Source organism: Molothrus ater, chromosome 16 (genome assembly GCF_012460135.2).
Source record: "Molothrus ater isolate BHLD 08-10-18 breed brown headed cowbird chromosome 16, BPBGC_Mater_1.1, whole genome shotgun sequence".
NCBI classification, from domain to species: domain Eukaryota; kingdom Metazoa; phylum Chordata; class Aves; order Passeriformes; family Icteridae; genus Molothrus; species Molothrus ater.
In genome coordinates this window covers 7,838,007-7,857,501 of record NC_050493.2, presented here as the reverse complement: position 1 = coordinate 7,857,501, position 19,495 = coordinate 7,838,007, and the positions used below count along the sequence as shown (strand labels likewise).

The following is a 19,495-nucleotide window of genomic DNA, read 5'->3' as shown; positions in this document are numbered from 1 at the left end:
TTAGTATATTTGTTCCATATAAAATAAAGAAATCTCTAGGCAGCTTATAGGATTTCTTGATTGGAATTCAGAGGCTCTGAGGGATCAAATCTAGCTTAATGGATTGTATGTGAAAGGCAGGTGACTGATGTTTGCTGAAATAATGAGAACTCACTGTTCTGTTAATGTACCTGTTTCTGAGAATGGACAGCTTCCCAGGCAGCCCTTACTGGATGGCTGCTATTGATAGAAATCCTGGGGCTGCTGGCCTGGCATGGAGGGCAGGGTGTGATTGATTGGATGGAATATTTTAGATGGGCTATTTGCACAGTAGCCCAGAGTGTTTGCCAATACAGAATGTGTTAAGTGATACATATTGGGAGGACACTGTGCTAAGTTTAGCCTTTTCTCTGCTTTTGCTATCCTGTTTGTCCTTCCTTGAGCAATGGCAGAGATGGAAGATGAAAATATCCTTAGCTCAAATCCTCTACATCATTGTACACATCACCTCAGGGAACAGTAGTTCTTTTTCAGAACAGCAACAGCAGAAACAACCGTTCTAGCACAGCTAAGAATGCCCAATGTTCCAGGGCTGTGAAGGAAATTTAAACAGTGTTTCAGTGGGTAGTATATTAGGGATTTTTTTTGCATCTGACTCCTGTATGGAATTTGTGGGTAGGAATGTTTGTAGTGCTTGAAATCCATGGTTTCTGAAAGGCCTTTTTTTGTTTGTTTTCTCCTTTCAAGCATGCTTTGAGTATGGAGACCCTGTGTTAGTTCACTGAGGCTGTTGTGGCACAGAAAACTGGATTTAAGGCTAAGCAGCCCAGACACAGGTGCTTGGCCTGCCTTTGCCTCTGCACCTTGGATTTGCTCCTCTGTCCAGCCTCATTTACAAAGAGGCACCATTTGTTTTGCTTTGTTGAGTGAAAGTCATTGAGAGATTTAGATAAAAATTGCTTTGTAAGAATGAATGGTTGTTTGAGGAAGCTGTTGTTGCTGAGGAAATAGAAGTGATGAGAATATTGTCAGAGATCTCTAATTGTGCTAAAGTAAAGCTGGTCATAAAATCACTGTGGTATTTGGATTGCTTCAGTGTTGGTGACCTTTTATTATTCATTTCTTGGCTGCTCATTTAAATGAACAAGGCTCTAATGATTTTGTGTTTTTATTGGTTCATTTCCTTTAAAAGCTATAAAGGAAAATAAATTTTTCTTACAATAAAATCCTTTCACCAAAATGGCAATTTGGAAGAGAACAATGCATCTTATTGTTAACACAGTGTGGTCTTTTCACAATGTTAGAGAATGCTTCATTTGTGTGACAGTGCTGGAATGGAAATTTTTAGTTCTGGACAGTTCTGTAAAGTTCAAGCTGTTTCTGGTCAAGAGAACATGTAGCAGTGAATCCTCTCTGCTTTGTGTGGGGGGAAAACTGCTCTTATGCTCCTTAAGGTCCCTCCTCAGCAATTTTAGGGGAAGTAGCTACAAATATGGTGCAAATATGTTCATATCACCAGAGTTTCAGTGAAAGAATAGCAGGGAAAAAACATCTTGGGTTAAATAAATAAATAAAAGCAGAATAGACTGGGGGGAAAAAAGCCTGAAGTTGCATTAATTTAGATTAATGACAGTGGTCTCTCTAAAAAATTACAGCTAGGGTGCTCTAAGTGCAAGGTTGGTTGGTGGGAGGGTGATTTCTGTGCAGTTGTAGGGAGTCTGGAGCTGTAAATGTGTCAGACCTACATTCTGTGCTGTGCCAAAGTGGGATGAGTCCTGAGTAATTATTTTATTTACAGCAGCTTATGTTGATTTACAGCTAGTGCTGTTTGCTGCATTTTGAATGGAGAGTGAAAACCCTGACTGTATTTTTATGTCTGTAACTCTTGCTGTGTGTCACAACAGGAGAGTCCTTTGAACTTCTGAGGGTTCAGAGAGGCTGGTGAGGTTAAGCTGGGTATTTTGGGATGAGTGTACAGTAACATGGGAATATTTTTGTTTTCATCCTAGACCCTGAAGAGGCAGAGCCAGCTGGCTCTCTACTTCTTTAACACCATTCTGGCTCATGGGGACCTACGAAACAACAGACTGAACCAGCTTTCAGTCAATCTCTGGAATCTTGCTCAGAAGCATGGCTTTGCTGACACCAAGACTATGGTAAGGGAAGGAGACAGACAATGCAGAGAGGTTTTAGTTCTTAAAATCTTTTCCAGTCTTTATTTGGGAAAAGGCAACATTTTCTTGAACTGAATAAACCTCATCTCTTTACAAGCTACTATCTTAAAAAAATCAAATTGTCTTAAAACCTCAACAAGTTATTTTTCTAAATGCTTCTTAATGAACAAGCAACTTGTCTTATTTCAAGTGGTCTGTATCTTTCTAGAGTTTTAATAGTATGACAAGCATTAAGGAACCTGAAAGTGTTGGTTGTTCTTAACTACTAGAAAACTAGCTTAAAGAGAAATACCGCATTTTTATTTTGTGGAGGAACTGCCTGGTGAAAGCTTGTAAAGTGGCATTTGAGAGCCTTTCAGAAACATATACATGATAAAGAGCATGATGTAAAACACCTTCACAGAGATGAACTGATGGCTGTGAAATGAGACACTGAAATCTCCAAATACCTTTCTTTTCAAATCTAGGTGAAAACCCTGGAATACATCAAGAGGAGGAGCAAACAACCTGAAATGAGTCATTTCACAGACTTGGCCCTGCGGCTTCCTCTGCAGTCCAGGACCTGATGGGTGCCTCTTCCAGGGAGTCACCTGCACAAGGGAGCATGGAAGCAAGGCCACAAATCACTGATCCACTCTCACTGCAGGAGCTCAGTGCATTGTTACTTTCCTTAGTGAGACAATTTACTTGGGCACAGCAAAGGTAAAACTGTTCTGAGTGCAATAATTTAACCTGAGTTTCTCTATCCAGTTTTACCATAGCATTGTTATTTTAAATGCTGATTTACATTCAGTAAACAGTTATCTTGAACCTCTATGGTTGCAAAAGCCTTTTGAGATCTAATCTGTTGTAATTTTAACAAAAAAGGAAGATAATCTGTAGAAATGAGTTCACAGCCTCAAAACTTCATCCCTCTTGCAGAATACTCATTCTCCTCTGCAGAAAGCAGCATTTCAGTATAACAGACTGAGTTGTCTCTCTGCTTTGGGATGCTGCCAGCATTTGACTGGTTGGTTCCAGTAGCAGAGAACAACGGCTGAGGTGTTACTGCTCTAATTTCTACAATACATTTACACAGACATGTTTATGTTTTCATTTTAGTCCAGCAGTGTTTTGTAAAATGGAAGGAATCTTTAAGTGTTGCAAAGGAAAATGGAAATTATGCAAAGTCCTCTATATTTGCAAAGTACCTATCACTGAATAAAACAATTTGCAGTTCATCTGTGTGTTCTGGGGGAGTTTGTGTATACAAATCTATCACCTTACCCCTGCTGGAATTTAGTTACATGTACTGTTATTATTTCTAATAAAATTTCACTCTCACCCCTTCTGCCCCATGTTGAGATCTTATATCTATTGCTACTTTTGTTTAGTGGTTTTTTTTTTTTCCTCCTTGCCAGGCAAGTAGCTGAGGGCTTGAATTCAGCATTTGTTTCAAACCAGAAGAGAAAACAGAACCTCAACTACCTGAATTTTAGTAAAACAGGAGCCAAAACGTAGAAGGGCTGGTGGAAGCTGGTGCTGAACACTGAGAGCAGTAGTGCAAATCAGCCTCATGTTGAGGTATGGGTGGTTTAAATGCACTTTAAAGGAGAAGGTTTTCTCCAGGAAGTTTAGACCCTGCAGGAAGAGCATCTCCCTCTTCCCAGATACAGGAATGGATTCATGGCAACCCCTTAAGATGGAGTCTCAGGATAATTTTCACTTCCTCTCAAGAGCTGCCTAAAATGCATCAGAACCCAGTGCTCTTAAGTGTGTTTTCTGCTGGAGGCAGATGCTTTCAGGTAGAGCAGTCCATTGCAGAAAACTATTGTGGAAAAGTGGGGCTGTCTTAAAAGATAAAGAAATGTAGTAATTCTCTTGGTGCTACTCTCCAAACTGCTTATACTTTCATTTTTAGCTAACAGCTGCTGATGGGAAATCCAACTGCCAGAGCATAGTTCCAATACAGAGGATGTTCAATGCTATCATAAGGAAGATGTTAGATTTTTAAGAATTACTTTCTGAGTTAAAAGTCTGCCCACATCAAATTTGAGGGCACACCACTAATGTGTCTTCAAAGTAAAGCACCATCATTTTGTACCACTGAATGTAAAAAATGTGAAGATTTTACAGAACAATAAAATCCTTTGGAATCACTTATAATATAGATAAAAGTAAGTTTATTAAATCAGCATTTAAAAAAAATTACTGAATTTCAACTAATTGCAGGCATGGCACACATCTTCAGTCTTTGAAGGAGGCTGTCTCTTGCCTTGCAGAACAAAATAAAGGTTTCAAAAACTTACTGTTTGGATGAAGGGAGGACTCAGCTCCTCTGCTATATGTAGCTGAAAACTTGAACTTCAAGGACTTCATAAATGAAATTTCTTCGGCATTTTGATATTTCAAGTAAAAAGATGTAGAAGGCAAAAAGAAATTTTCCTCTCTTTATTACTTCTGAGTTTTAATCTTCAAATTTTATAGATCTAGATGCATATTTGTCTATGTATACTTTCTTGTTGGCATTAGGCTGAAATCCAAGACCAATTCCTCTGTGTTGCTTCAAGTCCATTGCTTTATCAAACTCCATCTTCAGAGCCTGCTGTAACTTCTCCTCCCCTTCCTGGTTCAGAGCCATGTTTGGTTTGTTTGTAGTTGCTGAAGGACTTTGCACAGGCACAGAACCCTTTTTAAAACCACCCAACAGTCTAAAAAACTTATTTTGTTCCTCAGCACTTTTAAAAGTAGCTGTACTCCACTGTCCAAGGTTCATTTCCTGTGAGGCAAAACAAAGTTAACACTAAAATTAAGAAATACCAAGACCAAGGAAGACAATTTCTGGCTGTGTAGATGAGAACAGAACACAGAAGCCTGAGAGGGGCACAGAGCTGGGAACTGTTATTCCATGGGCAGAACCTCTCCAGGGATGTGGTACCAGACTGAGCTGGCTCTGCCTCAGTGCACCTTCATCAGCATTTCAGCCATTTCACCTGGAGCCAGGGGTTAATGCCCTTTGAGAAGCTCCTTTCCCTCTGTCCCTGGCTTGCTGCTCTCTCTTTACCCAGCTCCAAGAGCCAGACAGCATCTCTTATTCTAAGAAAACTGTCAGACTTAATCCTCTTCCACTGTCACTTTGTGGGGTTATCTTTTCATCCTCCCACTGCCTAGCTAGGGAGCTGCTGTTTTCAGCAGAGTTTGTTAGTTGTGGACACTGTTCAATCTGGTTTATAAGCTTTAAGTAATATTTGCATTCTCATCCCACTAATTACAGTTAATATTGCAAGGGTGCACAACCAGAGGGCCTCCCCTATCCAACAGGACAAGTCTAGTTCTCTTAAAGCCTCCCCTCCCTTGCAGTTTGCTGTGTTCTTTGTATTTACTGTATTTGCATTTAATTGCCCTCTCTGAACTACTTCACCCCTTCAGGATTTTTCTTCTGTCTGCAGATTCTGGCCCCTTTCTGAGGAGGCAATATCCAACTAAAATGAGATTTCAGCTGTTTGTGGAAAACCCCAGATACACCATAGGATTTACAGAGTTCATGAACTTTTGGCTTACCTAAGAACAGGCTTCATTATTCAAGGGTGTATTTGACTCCTGCACTACAACTATGCAGTCTCTTATTAATATTTTTGGCAGGACTTACTCAGAATTTTTTCTTTAAAATTGGGCATGATACTAAATGGCAGAATGTCTGATTATTAATTAAACAGATTAAGCTGGCTACATCAAAGGAAAAAAAATGTGAATTCAGTGGTATGTTTATGTCAGCCTGAAATCCTTCCAACAGAACAGTTGCAGCTTGCATGAAACAGTCATTCTCCAGCAGACAGCCAACATGACACACAGCATGCCACACAACTGCAGGAAAGCTACAGCAGGGGTTTAAGGCAAAAAAAAGCAAGGCTGGAGTATCATTCACCATCACAGGCCAGAATACCTGGTATGAAAGAAAGCTACCCATAATACTTCAGCCTTTTGACCTTGCTGCACAAGCCCAGTCTGTGACACAGATACACCCAGATACACACAAGACACAGATAAATAAATCTAAGTCCTCCCTTTGCAATGGGAGACATCTGCACTGATGCAAATATAATTATGGCTTGTCAAAACCCTGTTTTTAAGTGAGCTGCTGGCAGGCACTACACACAGCTTCTGCTGAAGCATTTCCAGCTCACTTTGTGGAGCTGATGAATTAGTTTTCACAGCTTCTATTCTTCTGCATACTACTAAACAGAAACAGATCAGTGCCAAAGAACTGAGATCTCCTGCCAAGGATGTCATTTTTCTCAATGACTCCAGACACTATTAGACAGTTGTAGTTCCAGAGCAGTGAGACTCCCTCCCACTATGTTAGATCTACAGGAGCTGTTTCTGGCATTTGTTTGAGGCATATTCCAGCTTTCTAGGCATTCTGGCAGTCCTGCAAAGCAACAGAAGATTTACTCTGAATTACTAGCAAAGCTTTCTCTCCACCTCAATATTCTTACCCCTGGCTAAACACTGCAGCAAGCTTCAACAACCGTACTGTGAATGTGTCAGGAGCCAGGCTGAGTGGATGCAAAAGCAAAGAATCAGAAAATATCTTCCAAAGAGATGGTGGGGGAAGATGTAGAAGCCATGAGAGAACTGACTCTGAACATCACACACCTGTATTAACAGCTGCCACCCCTTCACCTGTCCATGGGTGTCCCTGCTGCTGAATGTGTGCAAAGTCTTGCAGCTAAGAAATCAGAAACACTTCAGTGACTGCTGCATCCACAGCCCAAAAATTACTTGTATTTCACAGTAAGCAGAAAATGCTTCTGTAGCAATGTTTGATGGCTCATTCTCCAGAGGAACCAGAGAAAATGTTGCTTTTGAGGAGTGATGATGGGAATTAGAGCACTGTGCAGTGGCAAGGAGTTCAGTGCTCAGCTCTCTGACTCTGGGCACTGTACCAAGCTGTTCTATAGCATGACCTGAAACCTGCAGTAGAAGGAACAGCGCTGTACATGAGCCACATACAAGAAGAGCACAGTGGTTTTTACAGGACCCTGCCCTGGAACACAGTATTTCCATCAGGCTGGGGTCTAAACTCATACATCACCTGTCCCACTTTGGAACTGAGAGCCTTGGTTTTGCCAGATTCTCTGTCAATTTCTTCTTGCAGGGCCTGCCGCCTCACCTAGTGTGCAGAAAATGACACATGCAGCGTAAGACTCCGTGTCCAGTGTGTTAAATGACAATTCACAATGAAACAGTAAGAGAAAAACAGAATAATTCGTTATCTGCAGAATTTTGTAAGGAAAATTAAAAGGTGCATGGGATCCTTTCACACACTCAACATAAGAACTGTAATTTTTTAGTGTCTGTTAAATGGGTTGTTTGCTGTATCAAGTCTAATTTTCTACCTGTCTGCATTGATGAGAGGCAAAGAAATGTGTCTTTAACTTAGTAAGTTAATTAGTTCTGACATTGACTGTATATTTTGGACTTAACCCACATGTAAAGCACATTTTAAGCAGAGCTTTATTTAGGGAAATTTAGGCACAGATAAGCAACAAAGCAGTTTTTTGTATCAATTCCTATGCATGTTTTAAATGCTGATTTGCTGTAGATCTTACCCACTTAGGACAGATCATACCTTGTCTATGTTAATTTCATCACAGTTTCCTTTTTTTTCCTTCACAATAATTACACCATCTAGATGTTCCTGTAAAACAGGAAAAAACTTGTATGATTATTTTTATCCATTCTGATTAATTAGAATTTACACAGCTCTTACCACAAAAGTAGTTAAAAAAGTAAGCAATCAGTAGTACTGTTCAGGGGCAAGAAGAAACAGTCAGCTCTAAGATGAAAATGCCAATTAAATCTGTGTATTCCTATTGAAAAACCACACAAAGAAAAAACATTTTTTCTTTTAATCAAGATAAATGATTTTTACATTTACACATTAAGGACCTGCCAACAATACTGGCACGCATGGTAATGTTTGCAGGCAGAGTAATTTCAAATTAAACCATTTTGTAAAAGCTTAAATTTATACTTGAAGAGAGGCCCAGAGACAGTGCAAGTTGAACAAAAATTGAAATTGGAGGTAAAATAACTAAAGGTCTCTCTGAAACAAATGCACAAAAGCCAATCAAGAGCAGCTGCATGTGCTCCCTTGTGCATGAAGGTCCCCAGGAGAGGCAGAGCTCACACATGAACTGTCCCCTGCAATGGCAGCCAGCAGCACCTGATGCCACATCTGAGAGCAAGGAACAGGGAGCTGATGGAAGAGACAGAGCAGCTCCAGAAGGAATGGATGGGCTGGAAGGAAGGCAGGAGGCAAATCTGGGCAGAGCCCACACACAACCAGATCCTGATCACATCTCCACAAAGTGCAGCCCTTCTGCAGCTTCTGCTCCCAGTGACTGGCGGGCCTAAACCACTGCCCCCAGCCTTTCTCTCCCAAATTTGTAATCAGGAGAAGCTTTTTGGGCATCAAGTACAACAGGGTAAGTAATAAGTCCAGGAAAGTGGTAAATGAGAGCCATAAGCTTTAAAGCAGCCTGAAAAAAGTGGCCAAAGGGAAGATTTATTGATACAGCTAACATAATAAACCAAGCATGACACAGCTAGGGAAACGACAAGGAAAAGATTTCTAACATACTTCTGTCAGCAGAACCTGCTGTTACTTTTTTGAGGCTTTAGTTCTATTAAAAGCTATCAATGATTTACCTCATTTTCCAAAGCTACCTTTTATACCCTGCTTTCACACACACAGAAGTGCATGCACTATTAAAAATGGGAGAACACTGTCTGCAGGAAGGAGAGCTCGTGCTCTTGGAAGAAAAGAAGAAACCAAAACCAACCCCCATTTCCTTCTAGATGGCCTGGTACTGTCTTTTCAGATCTATTAAAACAAGCAGGTAAACTGTCCTGACAGGACTCTGCAAACAACTGCAGCATATTTTTTTCTTTTTAGCTGGAAGGAGGGAGCACCCCCATCCCTGCTCATTCCCAGCACGGTGCTGACCTGCTGAGGGCTACTGAGTGGAAAAAACTACCCCATGGAGGTGTGCCAAGCTGCCTCCAACTTCATGGAAAAGGAGCACATTCACACATGGTGGGGTTATGCTGTCTGCTGGCAAACAACATCAAAGCAGTAAACGGAGTCCTTATCCTCCTCACTGTCCCAGCTGACTGCAATGGCATCCCACCAGAAAAACACCAAGCATGATATTAACTGGGTATCACTCCACATTGTCTTTAAAATCTGCTCTTTCACTTGCAGGGCAAGCCCGACAGAGCATTTTTAAGGCATGCAGAGCCTTGTGTGTAGATGAAAACATTTCGGGACTCTGGCACATTTAAATGCAAGACCACACAATCAGCCACATTATTATTATTATTATTAGTGCAGTGTCTTTTGGCCTGGCAGGAACTAGAACTTGCTAGAACTGATTAAGCCAGACCTCTCAACCTTCAGATTTTCTTTTGAGTAGTTTCTTATTATTAAAGGAGCTGCCTATGGGAAAGAGGAACAAAACATACATCTCACTACTCCCTTCTCCTCAGTAGTTTGCAAAGTATTTGCTGTGGCTTCCATATTAACTGGTCATGAAAGTTTACATGGTAGGGCTTATCTTGCCTCTACACAATGTAAGCAGCTGCAAAATCCAAATAATGTCCAACAAAAAGGCAATGCCAATTTAATTAGAAAATAGATCCAGCAATAAAACCACCCTGTCCTTTTGAAAGGTCAAAAGGAGAAATCCAACTTGAAAGCCCCAAACATCTGCTCACCTCATGACTGATAAGCACACACACTCCCCTCACAAACCCCTGTGAAAAAAGCTGTATCTGGGTCTCCACATGAATCTAAATTTAATTATTAGCACTAGACACCAGGCAGCTGCCAGGTTTCCACAGAACTTGAGGAAACTGCATCTGAGTGCATGAGAAAGCAAAGCACACCATGAAGTGAGCTTGAGAAGCAGCTCACAGTATGGCCTGCTCTACCCTTAACATGCAAAAATCTTCAGTGATACCTTCCTAACTAGTCCTTGACATTTAAATAAGCCAAGCCATTCAAAATTCTTGATAGAAAGCAACTGGAATGCAGCTTCTCATTACCTACAGGAATAAAAGTTACCTCCTAGTAACTTGCAATGTGCCATTTTCAAAGTCAAGTTTAAGCAGCCACAAATACAGATAGATACCTATTGATTTTCTGAGCATCTCACAGCTTAATTCCCAGTGATAACAACAGAAGTTGGGCATGCAGGTACTAACTTTTGGCACCCTTAGCTTTAAAACATAACTTTGATCAGATAAAGAAAAACTGTCTGTATTTCAAATATTTCATCATAATCATTTTACCTCAGAAGTGGCAAGTACTGCAATACTCTGGGATGGGATTTCCTGACCAGTCAGTCAGGATCCAATCCCAGTTACCCTCAGTTACAATTTACACAGTTCTTATATCTATTTATTTTCTTGCATAGATTTATTGTTTTAATTAAAACTGCCTGCTTAGGTCTTTAGTACCTTTCTATGAGAATTTATATTTCAATGTTTTTGGCCCAGTCTACACTTAGGATTCCTAGGATTTTCTCTGAAGTTTTGTTGGAATTAGTCAACAGGTTTTGGCTAACTTTCCCCTTTGCTCCTAACATTACATAACTCCAGCAGTGACAGCAGCAAAGCTTGAGGAAAGTCTAACAAACAATTAGATGAACTCCTGCTGTCAGGGTAAATTACATGGTATTCAACTCCTGTTTTATGGAGAGTGTTCCACTTTGCTAAAAGCACCTGAGCATTTATGACTGTACAAACCCACTCTATTTTTGGGCCAGTACTTGCTGATAGCTGTAATATTTAAATTTTCACAACTGAGACACTGTGTGATGACAGCAGCAGGCATCTCTGCTTCCCCAGGTGTCACAGGACCAGCTCAGCTGGGGCTGGACCCCTCTATGGGCCCTTCCTTTAAGAGCTGGGCTGGCTGATCCCAGTGGGTCCCTCCCAGCTCAGGATGTCCTGTGAGCTGTGCCACGCTGCATGTGCCACCCTGTGAGCTGTGCCATGCTGAATGTGCCACGCTGAATGTGCCACCCTGTGAGCTGTGCCATGCTGAATGTGCCACCCTGAGAGCTGTGCCACGCTGCATGTGCCACCCTGTGAGCTGTGCCATGCTGAATGTGCCACCCTGTGAATGTGCCACCCTGTGAGCTGTGCCATGCTGAATGTGCCACCCTGTGAATGTGCCACCCTGTGAGCTGTGCCACGCTGCATGTGCCACCCTGTGAGCTGTGCCACGCTGCATGTGCCACCCTGAGAGCTGTGCCACGCTGAATGTGCCACCCTGTGAGCTGTGCCACGCTGAATGTGCCACCCTGTGAGCTGTGCCACGCTGCATGTGCCACCCTGTGAGCTGTGCCATGCTGAATGTGCCACCCTGTGAGCTGTGCCATGCTGAATGTGGCACCCTGTGAGCTGTGCCATGCTGAATGTGCCACGCTGAATGTGCCACCCTGTGAGCTGTGCCATGCTGAATGTGCCACCCTGAGAGCTGTGCCATGCTGAATGTGCCCTGTGAGCTGTGCCATGCTGAATGTGCCACGCTGAATGTGCCACCCTGTGAGCTGTGCCATGCTGAATGTGCCACCCTGAGAGCTGTGCCATGCTGAATGTGCCACCCTGTGAGCTGTGCCACGCTGCGTGTGCCACGCTGAATGTGCCACCCTGTGAGCTGTGCCATGCTGAATGTGCCACCCTGTGAGCTGTGCCATACTGAATGTGCCACCCTGTGAGCTGTGCCACGCTGAATGTGCCACCCTGTGAGCTGTGCCACGCTGAATGTGCCACCCTGTGAGCTGTGCCACGCTGCATGTGCCACCCTGAGAGCTGTGCCATGCTGAATGTGCCACCCTGTGAGCTGTGCCACGCTGCATGTGCCACCCTGAGAGCTGTGCCATGCTGAATGTGCCACCCTGTGAGCTGTGCCATGCTGAATGTGCCACCCTGAGAGCTGTGCCATGCTGAATGTGCCACCCTGTGAGCTGTGCCACGCTGACACAGACCAGCTGATCCTGCCTCCCCACACCCAGAGGGACCCTCAGTGACCTCAGTGTCACCAAGAGCAGAGCATCCTGCAAAGCAGGGAACTGCCCCAAAGGCTTCCAGCTCCTCAGCAGGAGGGAGCAAAGCTGCCCTCCTCTCCACAACTCACCACTGACTCATTCCATGGCGATTCTGTCTTGATCTTTTTTGCATCTGCTTTTGAACCGGGCTCTTCAGCTGAGTCCTGTGGTTGTACTTTTTTCCTTTCTTTCCTTTTTCTGTCACACAGCACAGGTTTACTATTGCATGAAGCCCCATCCACAGTGTCCCCTGTAACACACTCAGCTCGCTCTATTTCACTCTCTTTGTTCTTATTGCTTTCCAATTGTATTTTTTGGCTTTTAGAAGCACTGTCATTGTTTAAAGAAACTTCTGAGTATGTTGTTTCCTTCTCCTTTTTCTTAATCTTCTTCTTTTTCCTCTTACTAACTTCATTATTATATTTGAAATTCTTCCTGTGTTTCTTTCCAGACAGCTCTTCTTCCTCAAGCCCAATTTCTTGCTGTGCTGGGAGATGCTTATCAGGAATGCTGTGACTGCAGTCTTGCTTATCTTCACAGGTTGAGGAAGAAATAGCTTTTGTTTTCTTCTTCTTCCTCTCTTTGATATGCCCAAAGTTCTTAATTTTGTTCTCTTCCTCTCTGCTTGTCCATGTAAATGCCCAGGAATTATGTTCCTTCCTTTTTCTAAAGTCACTTAATGCAGTGGGGCTACCAGGAACTCGATGCATGTTGTCCTCATTATCTGCCTGTGGTAAAAAGCAGTCAGACTTATCTTTCTTTTTATTTTTCTTCTTTCTTACATAACTCTCCCCACCATTCTGAGCATTACCTGTGTCATAGTCCTCACCCATAAAAACTGCTTTTTGTGAAGTGTATTTGTGGGTGTTTTTACAGACTTTTGTAGATTTCCTTTGTTCACTGTCCTGGATGTCCTCTAATGAAAAACTGCATTTCTTCTTTTTTTTCTTTGTTACCTCACCATCCAAATCCAAATCAGTATTCTTCCTCTTTTTTTTAAAAGATAATTCATTTTTCTTAGTACCATCTGTGCGATGATTTGAAAGCTCCACGTCACTACTCTCATTATTCTCCAAGGAGAAACGACAATGGACTTTTTTTTTCTTCTTTTTGAATATTTTAATTTGTTCCTCTGATTCCTCTTGAAGTTGTAAATCCAGATGACCTTTTCTATTCATAAAGCTTTCTAAATGATCTTCCCTGAGTAATTCATAGCCAACTTTCTTCTTCTTGTTTTTCTTATTATTCTTTGGTTGCAATTTGTGTAAGCACTCATCTTTTAAATTTTCCTTTTTCCTGCTCTTCTTTTTTTCCTTGAGACGGCCACTGTCCTCAGTTTTAATGACAGTTTTAACATCTTCCTCAATTTTAATGACAGTCTTCACCTTTTTCTTCTTCTGTACAGGTTCCTCATGAATGTCTTTTTTCTTTTTCTTTATTATCATTCTAAAAAAGGATATGAAAATGTTAGTGAAATGCTTCAAAGAGACAATGTAAGTCCTAATCTACTTGATCTTCTTTTTCTGAAACCATTCCTGATCTCCCATTGTCCCTGACATTCTAATTTCAGTCTGATTTCCATGATGGGGAACCAGAACATATTGACACACAGAAAAGACTGTTTATGGGGTGATTCTTTTTATCGTGTTGTTTAGTGTACCTTGTCTTAGCTTGTAAGGTTCTATTTGTTTCACAGCAGCAGACCATAACGTTGTCTCAGTACCTATCCTCCAAATATCTTTTCTAAACGGCAAAACATATCCGTGTGTATATACACAAATACAACTAGTGGGTATATACACAAATACAATTCATTTTCCAGATACCTGTGACTTTTCACTTAACACTGAAGTTGACGCGGCTTTACTGCCCACTCAGCATCACAAGACCCTTCCAAGGCACCTGATTTATTACCTTAAACTTCCTTCTATCGGTGAATTCTTATCCTTGCTCTCCGTTTTTCTCGGGACATTTATGCCAACAAATTGATTACACCAGAGCACCCTTTAGCACCCACTCACTGAAAAACTCAATTATTCCTGCTCGGTTTGCAATAACACCATTGAGGCACGCTGTCAATCCGCGGACAGAGCCCCGAGCCCAGCACAGCCCCCTCTCGCTGTGTGTCCGGGCCCACCGCGCCCACCCGGCGAGGGGAGGGGGTGTCAGCCCGAGTCCCGCCCCGCTCCGGGCCCGGCCCGGCTCGGCACGGCCCGGCTCGGCCCCGCCGCCACAGCATCCCGTGCGGTGCCGGTGCCTGCCGTGCCGTGAGGGGCCATGCCCTGTGCCTGTCCCTGTGCCGGTCCCTGCCCTGCCCTGCCCTGCCGTGCCCTGCCGGTCCCTGTGCCGGTCCGTACCGTACCGGGCCGTGCGGCGCTCACCTCCCGCGCCACGTGCAGCGCCCGCCGCCGCTCCGGAAGCGATCGCGCCGTGCCCGCCCCGCCCGGCCCCGCGCGGGCGCTGCCGGAGCCGTTGCCGCGGTGACGATCGGGACGCGGCCATGGCGGAGGGCGGGCGTGGCGCAGGTGGGAGCCCCGGCCCCGGCTCCGGCTCCGCTCCGAGCTCCCCGGGCAGGGCTCCGAGCCCCCCGGTCCTGCCCTGCCCCGGCCTGGGGCCGCCCGCTCCTCTCCGCGGGCGCGGGGCTGTGCCCGCCCCACAGAGCGCCCACAGCCGCCCTGATCCCCACCGGCACCGCGGCCACGAGCGGTTCTGTTCGTGGGCCTTATGGTGCTTTTATTGCCATAACTTCCCCACAGACACCCTTGGTGTGTGTTTGTGCTGCAGCCAGGCTGCTGCGAGCCTGTGGCTGGGCCTCTGAGCCCGTGGCAGGGCCTCTGCCCTGCCCTTGTGCCGTGTGGGTGATCCTATAGCCACCGGAGTTGGGGATTGCCTCGGGAAAGCAGAGAGGCGAATGTGTCAGTGCTGGCACAAACGTTAAATTAATACAAAACATCTGTTCTGAGAGCACCATCCCAAAGCAAAGCCCCTGGGCTTCTCCCAGAGTCTGGGAACACCGAGATTGCAAAGCTGGGGGAGCAGCGCTGCATTCTGCAGTTCCCCAGTGGGGTTATCTTCCCTCAGTACTTCATAATGCCCAAAGTAGGCGTTTTGCACTAAAATTGGCATTTTCGGGTAGGAGAGAGGCTGATTATTCTAAGCCAACACCTGCAGCACCCTTGGATTTGGTGGTGCCATTAAAGCCCACTGTGATGGTGGAGCTGAGCTGAACCTGCTGGGCCGGGCTCTCAGAGCTCTGCGCTGTGGCATCTCTGGGTGTTCCCAGATCAAGTTCCTTTCTTTTTCTCAGCCTGAGTCACTCAGTATCCTTGAGGGTCATGTACAGCTTTTAGTTCTTTGGGGTTTTTGTTTATTTTATTTTATTTTATTTTGCAGACATTAATACTTAACAATGTCTATGGGATCTAATTGCTCACAGAGGAATCCACTATGATTGTCAACTAGAAAAGTATTGTCTACTAGTAAAAACAGTGGTTAATTCAGTGCATTCTACCTGTGTTGAAATATTTTGAATTACTATTTTGGTACCTTTTTCCCAATAAAGGGTTCTTTTGTCAGTAAGAACCTTGCACTTGACTTAAAGCTGAAAGGACATGGCAAGAGTGTCTAAAGTTCTTGCTTGTTTTAAAATGTTAGATTTCATGTTAAACAAATATCTATTGCATACTAACTTTTGTTTTTTCAAGCCTAAATAAATACCTTCTAAAATAATGTTGCTTTAGGAGGGAAATAAATATAATTTTAGGGTTTCCTGGTAAATATTGTACTTTTTTTAACTTTCAGAGCATGAAGAGGAACAGCCTCAATTTTCAGATGTTCCTCAATCAAAAGAAGATCCCGAATCAAAAGAAGAATCAGTGAGTTGAGTTCAAGTAAAAAATCTGCATAGAGATGGATTGAAAATATTTTAAACAATGAAATGTGAAAATTAGGTACCCATAGGGTAGACTCATTCATAAAATGAAAACAAAATTATTATTTTTCAACAGTTTATTTGAACCAACAAATGTAATATTCCAAATAATTGCTTGTATTTAAAGCAACTTGAGTAATGCTAACAAGTTTATTTTCTTTAAAAGGTGAATTTCAGGACTTCTGAACAATGTGAAAGAGATATTTAAGCTTCTGAATGGAAAATACCTATTCAGAAAATGCTACCAGTATTAATTTACAAGTAATTTCTATTTCTTACAATAAATAAAATATTATTAATTAATAATTAATTAAATTATATTAATTTAAAAATTGTGATATCTCACCATATTCTGTAAAAGGGAGTCATGTGCCTTCTGTTAGGTTTGGGTGATTTTACTGTGCTGGAAACTGCAGAAATTGTAAAAATGTAGTTATTTATATTATTACTTAAGTATATTATTAATTAAGTGTAATTATTATATTTTCAAGTATTCAGAAAATACATAAATAATACAATATTTGAATTAGAAATTATAATTCCATATTTTTTAACTGACCTTGTAATTTTTTTTCTGTTTAATTGGTTTGTATTTTTTTGTCTAGTCTATTGGGGTATTTAGACAGGATACATTTCTTTTGAGCAGGTGCCATTGGAAGCAGAAATTCCTGTGGAACAACTTTTTTCTGCCCCTGCAGCCCAATATCTGCCACCTGTACTTGGGGAAACTCCCCCTGGAGAACCCCCTGATCCAAAAAAATGTAAGTAGCAGTATATGATCTTGAGCCCTGCTGGGATTATCTCTTGCATATGGCAAGGATTTGTAATTTATTTCATTTAGAGAGTTAACAGGACTAAGATATTTGCTGGTGTGGAATTTGCACAGTTTGGCCTCTGGTCTGAAATCAGGGAGCCAGCTTGGCCACTTGGTCAGTGGAAGAAATACCAAATTATGCATTACAAACCAATAGCTTTACCAGCTAAGGTAGTTCTGTGCTCTTCTGAATAAGTGACTTTTTATTTAGGCACTTAAATCAGAAATGGCAGGCATTTCTTCCTCTGATTTAATAATGCAAAACTAGGATCAATAGACTAAGTAGACAATTGAATTTGAAAACTGCTGTCAGAATTCTGTCTTTTCCCATCTGATTACAGACGAGAATGGAAGCAGCTCTGAAGTTTTGTTCTTCCACTTTTATCAATCCTTTTACTTTATAATAAATTTACCAAGCAGCAGTGTGTTTTTATTATGCCTTGTAGCCCTTCATTTTGTGTTCTCTTCCATTAATTCTTGCTCATTAGGAATTCCTGGTGCAAGTCAGAAGCAGTGTTACCCTTGCCTTCTATATAAATAGTGTCCTCCCAATTATGAGCATTTTCTGGCAGTATATGAACCAATTAAAGGTATAAAGCTGAGAATAAATTCAGTGTTCTAGCTGTGTTGCCAGAAGAGAGCGTTTGTATGATTTAGTCTTTGCTGATCACATGAAAACCTGAGTGCTGCCTGAATGGGGAGAAGTGCCAGCCCAGACAGCCCTCTGAGAGGGGAAAGGTTGGGTACATGGAGTCATGGTAAAATCTCTGAAGGTTCTGGCAAGTATGAAGCAATTATGACAAAGAAATCACAGCACCACTAAAATATAACCTTTGGTTTTTCCTCTGTCTAGAAATTCAGTTTTATGACTAACTCTGCTGATGCAGATTGTAAAGGGCATGAGATACAAAAGTGGCCTAACTGCAGCAGCACTGAGCTCAGCACGGGCTAATTTCTTCCTGTCAGGGTAAATTAATTCACAGAGCTTTTCACTTCTGTGACTAAACTGCTTCTGGTGTCTGAGTTTCTTCACTTAAAACTGAATCTGACATCTCTGAGGCACACTGAGTTTGCAGTGGTGGTGCACATTGAAATTTACCCAAGTTTGTGTTGTGTTTGATGAGAAGTGAGGACAGACCAGTGGCTGTCGGTGAAGGGAATGAATCTGCTTTGTCCAAGCTGTGATGGTATTGACAAAATGACTGGTACTGACTTTAAGATATCTAATGGTGGTGTTTTTGTGAGATCCAAGTGCTTAGCTGTGAGTGAAGGCTCTCCTGTTTCGCTCAGGTTCTCCTCGAGAGTTCTTGGAGTTTTACATCTTCCCAGTGCTCCTGCCAGGACTGGCTGCACTTCTGCATGAAGTAGAGAAGGAGAAGTGTTTAGAGGTTAGTTTGTAGTTTTCATTTCAAATCACTGGCAGGAAGTTACAGCCTTTTCTTTCACAGGCAGTATTTTTTAAATTTGGTCTTTTGCAAGAAAACCATCCATAATAATAGGATATAACATATCAGGGGGGTTGTTTTGGATCTGGTTTTAAATGTTATTCTCTCCAGTAATTCAGAACAGATTACATTCTACATGAACTTGATCATTATAGAAAACTCACTTATGTGAAGAGATGCCCTGCTGCTGGGTAGCCAAGCTCAGGAAAGCAAGCTGAGGTCAGGTGATAGTTTTCCACTGTGACCTCATTTCTTCCTCCTTTTGAACAATAACTAGGAAAACAATAGCTCTTCATGCTTGCCATATAATTGAATATTTATGTTCTTTTCCATTGTTGTCCAGGTGCTTGATCTTGCACATTCTGTTTCCTTATCTGGCATAAATATGTGATTTTTAGTTATCCTTTAGTTTGGTAAGAAATATGTAGTTCCATATGGATTTGGAGGGGGAAAAAAAACCCAATTGCTATAATTTGGGTTAAAATGGCTAATGAAATAACTTGAACTGAATTTTAGGATCAAAAGCAGAGTCCTTACAAACCCATAGTAGGAACAGGAAGAAAGGTTCTTGTGATATTGGAATACAGCTTCCAAAAATAAGAGGACAACAAAGATTGAAAAGATTCATGGAATTCATGAGACAACAGGACATGAAGAGGATTAATTGTGATGAAAAGAATACTGGGTTTGAATTCTGGCTAGACATGAGTCCCTAAAGCCTGTAAAGGGCAGTGGTACAGAATAAACCAGTGGAGATAAATGGAAGAAGCACTGGAAGGGAAGGGAGGAATGACTGCAATCAATGTGGAATGAGCCCAGGAGAAGAGAGAGGGAATGGTGAGAGACAATGAAGAGTGGGATTTTGATGAGAGGGACTAAAGGTTTTCATGTTTTGAAAGGAAATGAAGATGAATGAGAAGAGCAGGAAAAGTCAAATAGGAGAGCTTTTGAGCAATTGAAATTGTGTTAAGAAAATCAGATTCTAGGGCCAACAGGGGAATTCAAAGAGACCAGAGAAGGTGCATCCATGTCTGGAGAGGAAGAATTGTACA

The 19,495-nt window shown here is 42.3% G+C and overlaps 3 protein-coding genes across 5 annotated transcripts in view; 2 read left to right on the top strand and 1 right to left on the bottom strand.

Moving 5' to 3' along the window:
* The window catches only part of VPS35L (VPS35 endosomal protein sorting factor like), a 43,488-nt gene extending 40,009 nt beyond the window's left edge, over positions 1-3,479 (top strand). Inside the window, exons 30-31 of the mRNA XM_036392723.2 lie at positions 1,989-2,135; positions 2,621-3,479. Coding sequence (XP_036248616.1) covers positions 1,989-2,135; positions 2,621-2,719 — 246 coding nt within the window. The 3' untranslated portion in view covers positions 2,720-3,479. The remainder of the gene's footprint in view (positions 1-1,988; positions 2,136-2,620) is intronic.
* Positions 3,480-4,288: 809 nt separating this feature from the next.
* Positions 4,289-14,668, bottom strand: KNOP1 (lysine rich nucleolar protein 1). 3 transcript variants are annotated; one of them, XM_036392724.2, is made up of 5 exons: positions 14,635-14,668; positions 12,343-13,699; positions 7,765-7,833; positions 7,228-7,305; positions 4,289-4,911 (listed from the first exon to the last, which is right to left on the bottom strand). In XM_036392724.2, the coding sequence occupies exons 2-5, from the start codon at positions 13,696-13,698 to the stop codon at positions 4,600-4,602; spliced, it is 1,815 nt and encodes a 604-aa protein (XP_036248617.1). In that variant the 5' UTR covers position 13,699; positions 14,635-14,668; the 3' UTR covers positions 4,289-4,599. The 3 variants fall into 3 exon arrangements, with proteins under 3 accessions (XP_036248617.1, XP_036248618.1, XP_054372588.1); XM_036392725.2 differs by having other exon boundaries at positions 14,616-14,656; XM_054516613.1 differs by lacking the exon at positions 14,635-14,668 and adding an exon at positions 14,168-14,187.
* Positions 14,669-14,717: 49 nt separating this feature from the next.
* IQCK (IQ motif containing K) overlaps positions 14,718-19,495 on the top strand; it is a 37,488-nt gene continuing 32,710 nt past the window's right edge. Inside the window, exons 1-4 of the mRNA XM_036392266.2 lie at positions 14,718-14,778; positions 16,055-16,128; positions 16,831-16,945; positions 18,289-18,386. Coding sequence (XP_036248159.1) covers positions 14,754-14,778; positions 16,055-16,128; positions 16,831-16,945; positions 18,289-18,386 — 312 coding nt within the window. The 5' untranslated portion in view covers positions 14,718-14,753. The remainder of the gene's footprint in view (positions 14,779-16,054; positions 16,129-16,830; positions 16,946-18,288; positions 18,387-19,495) is intronic.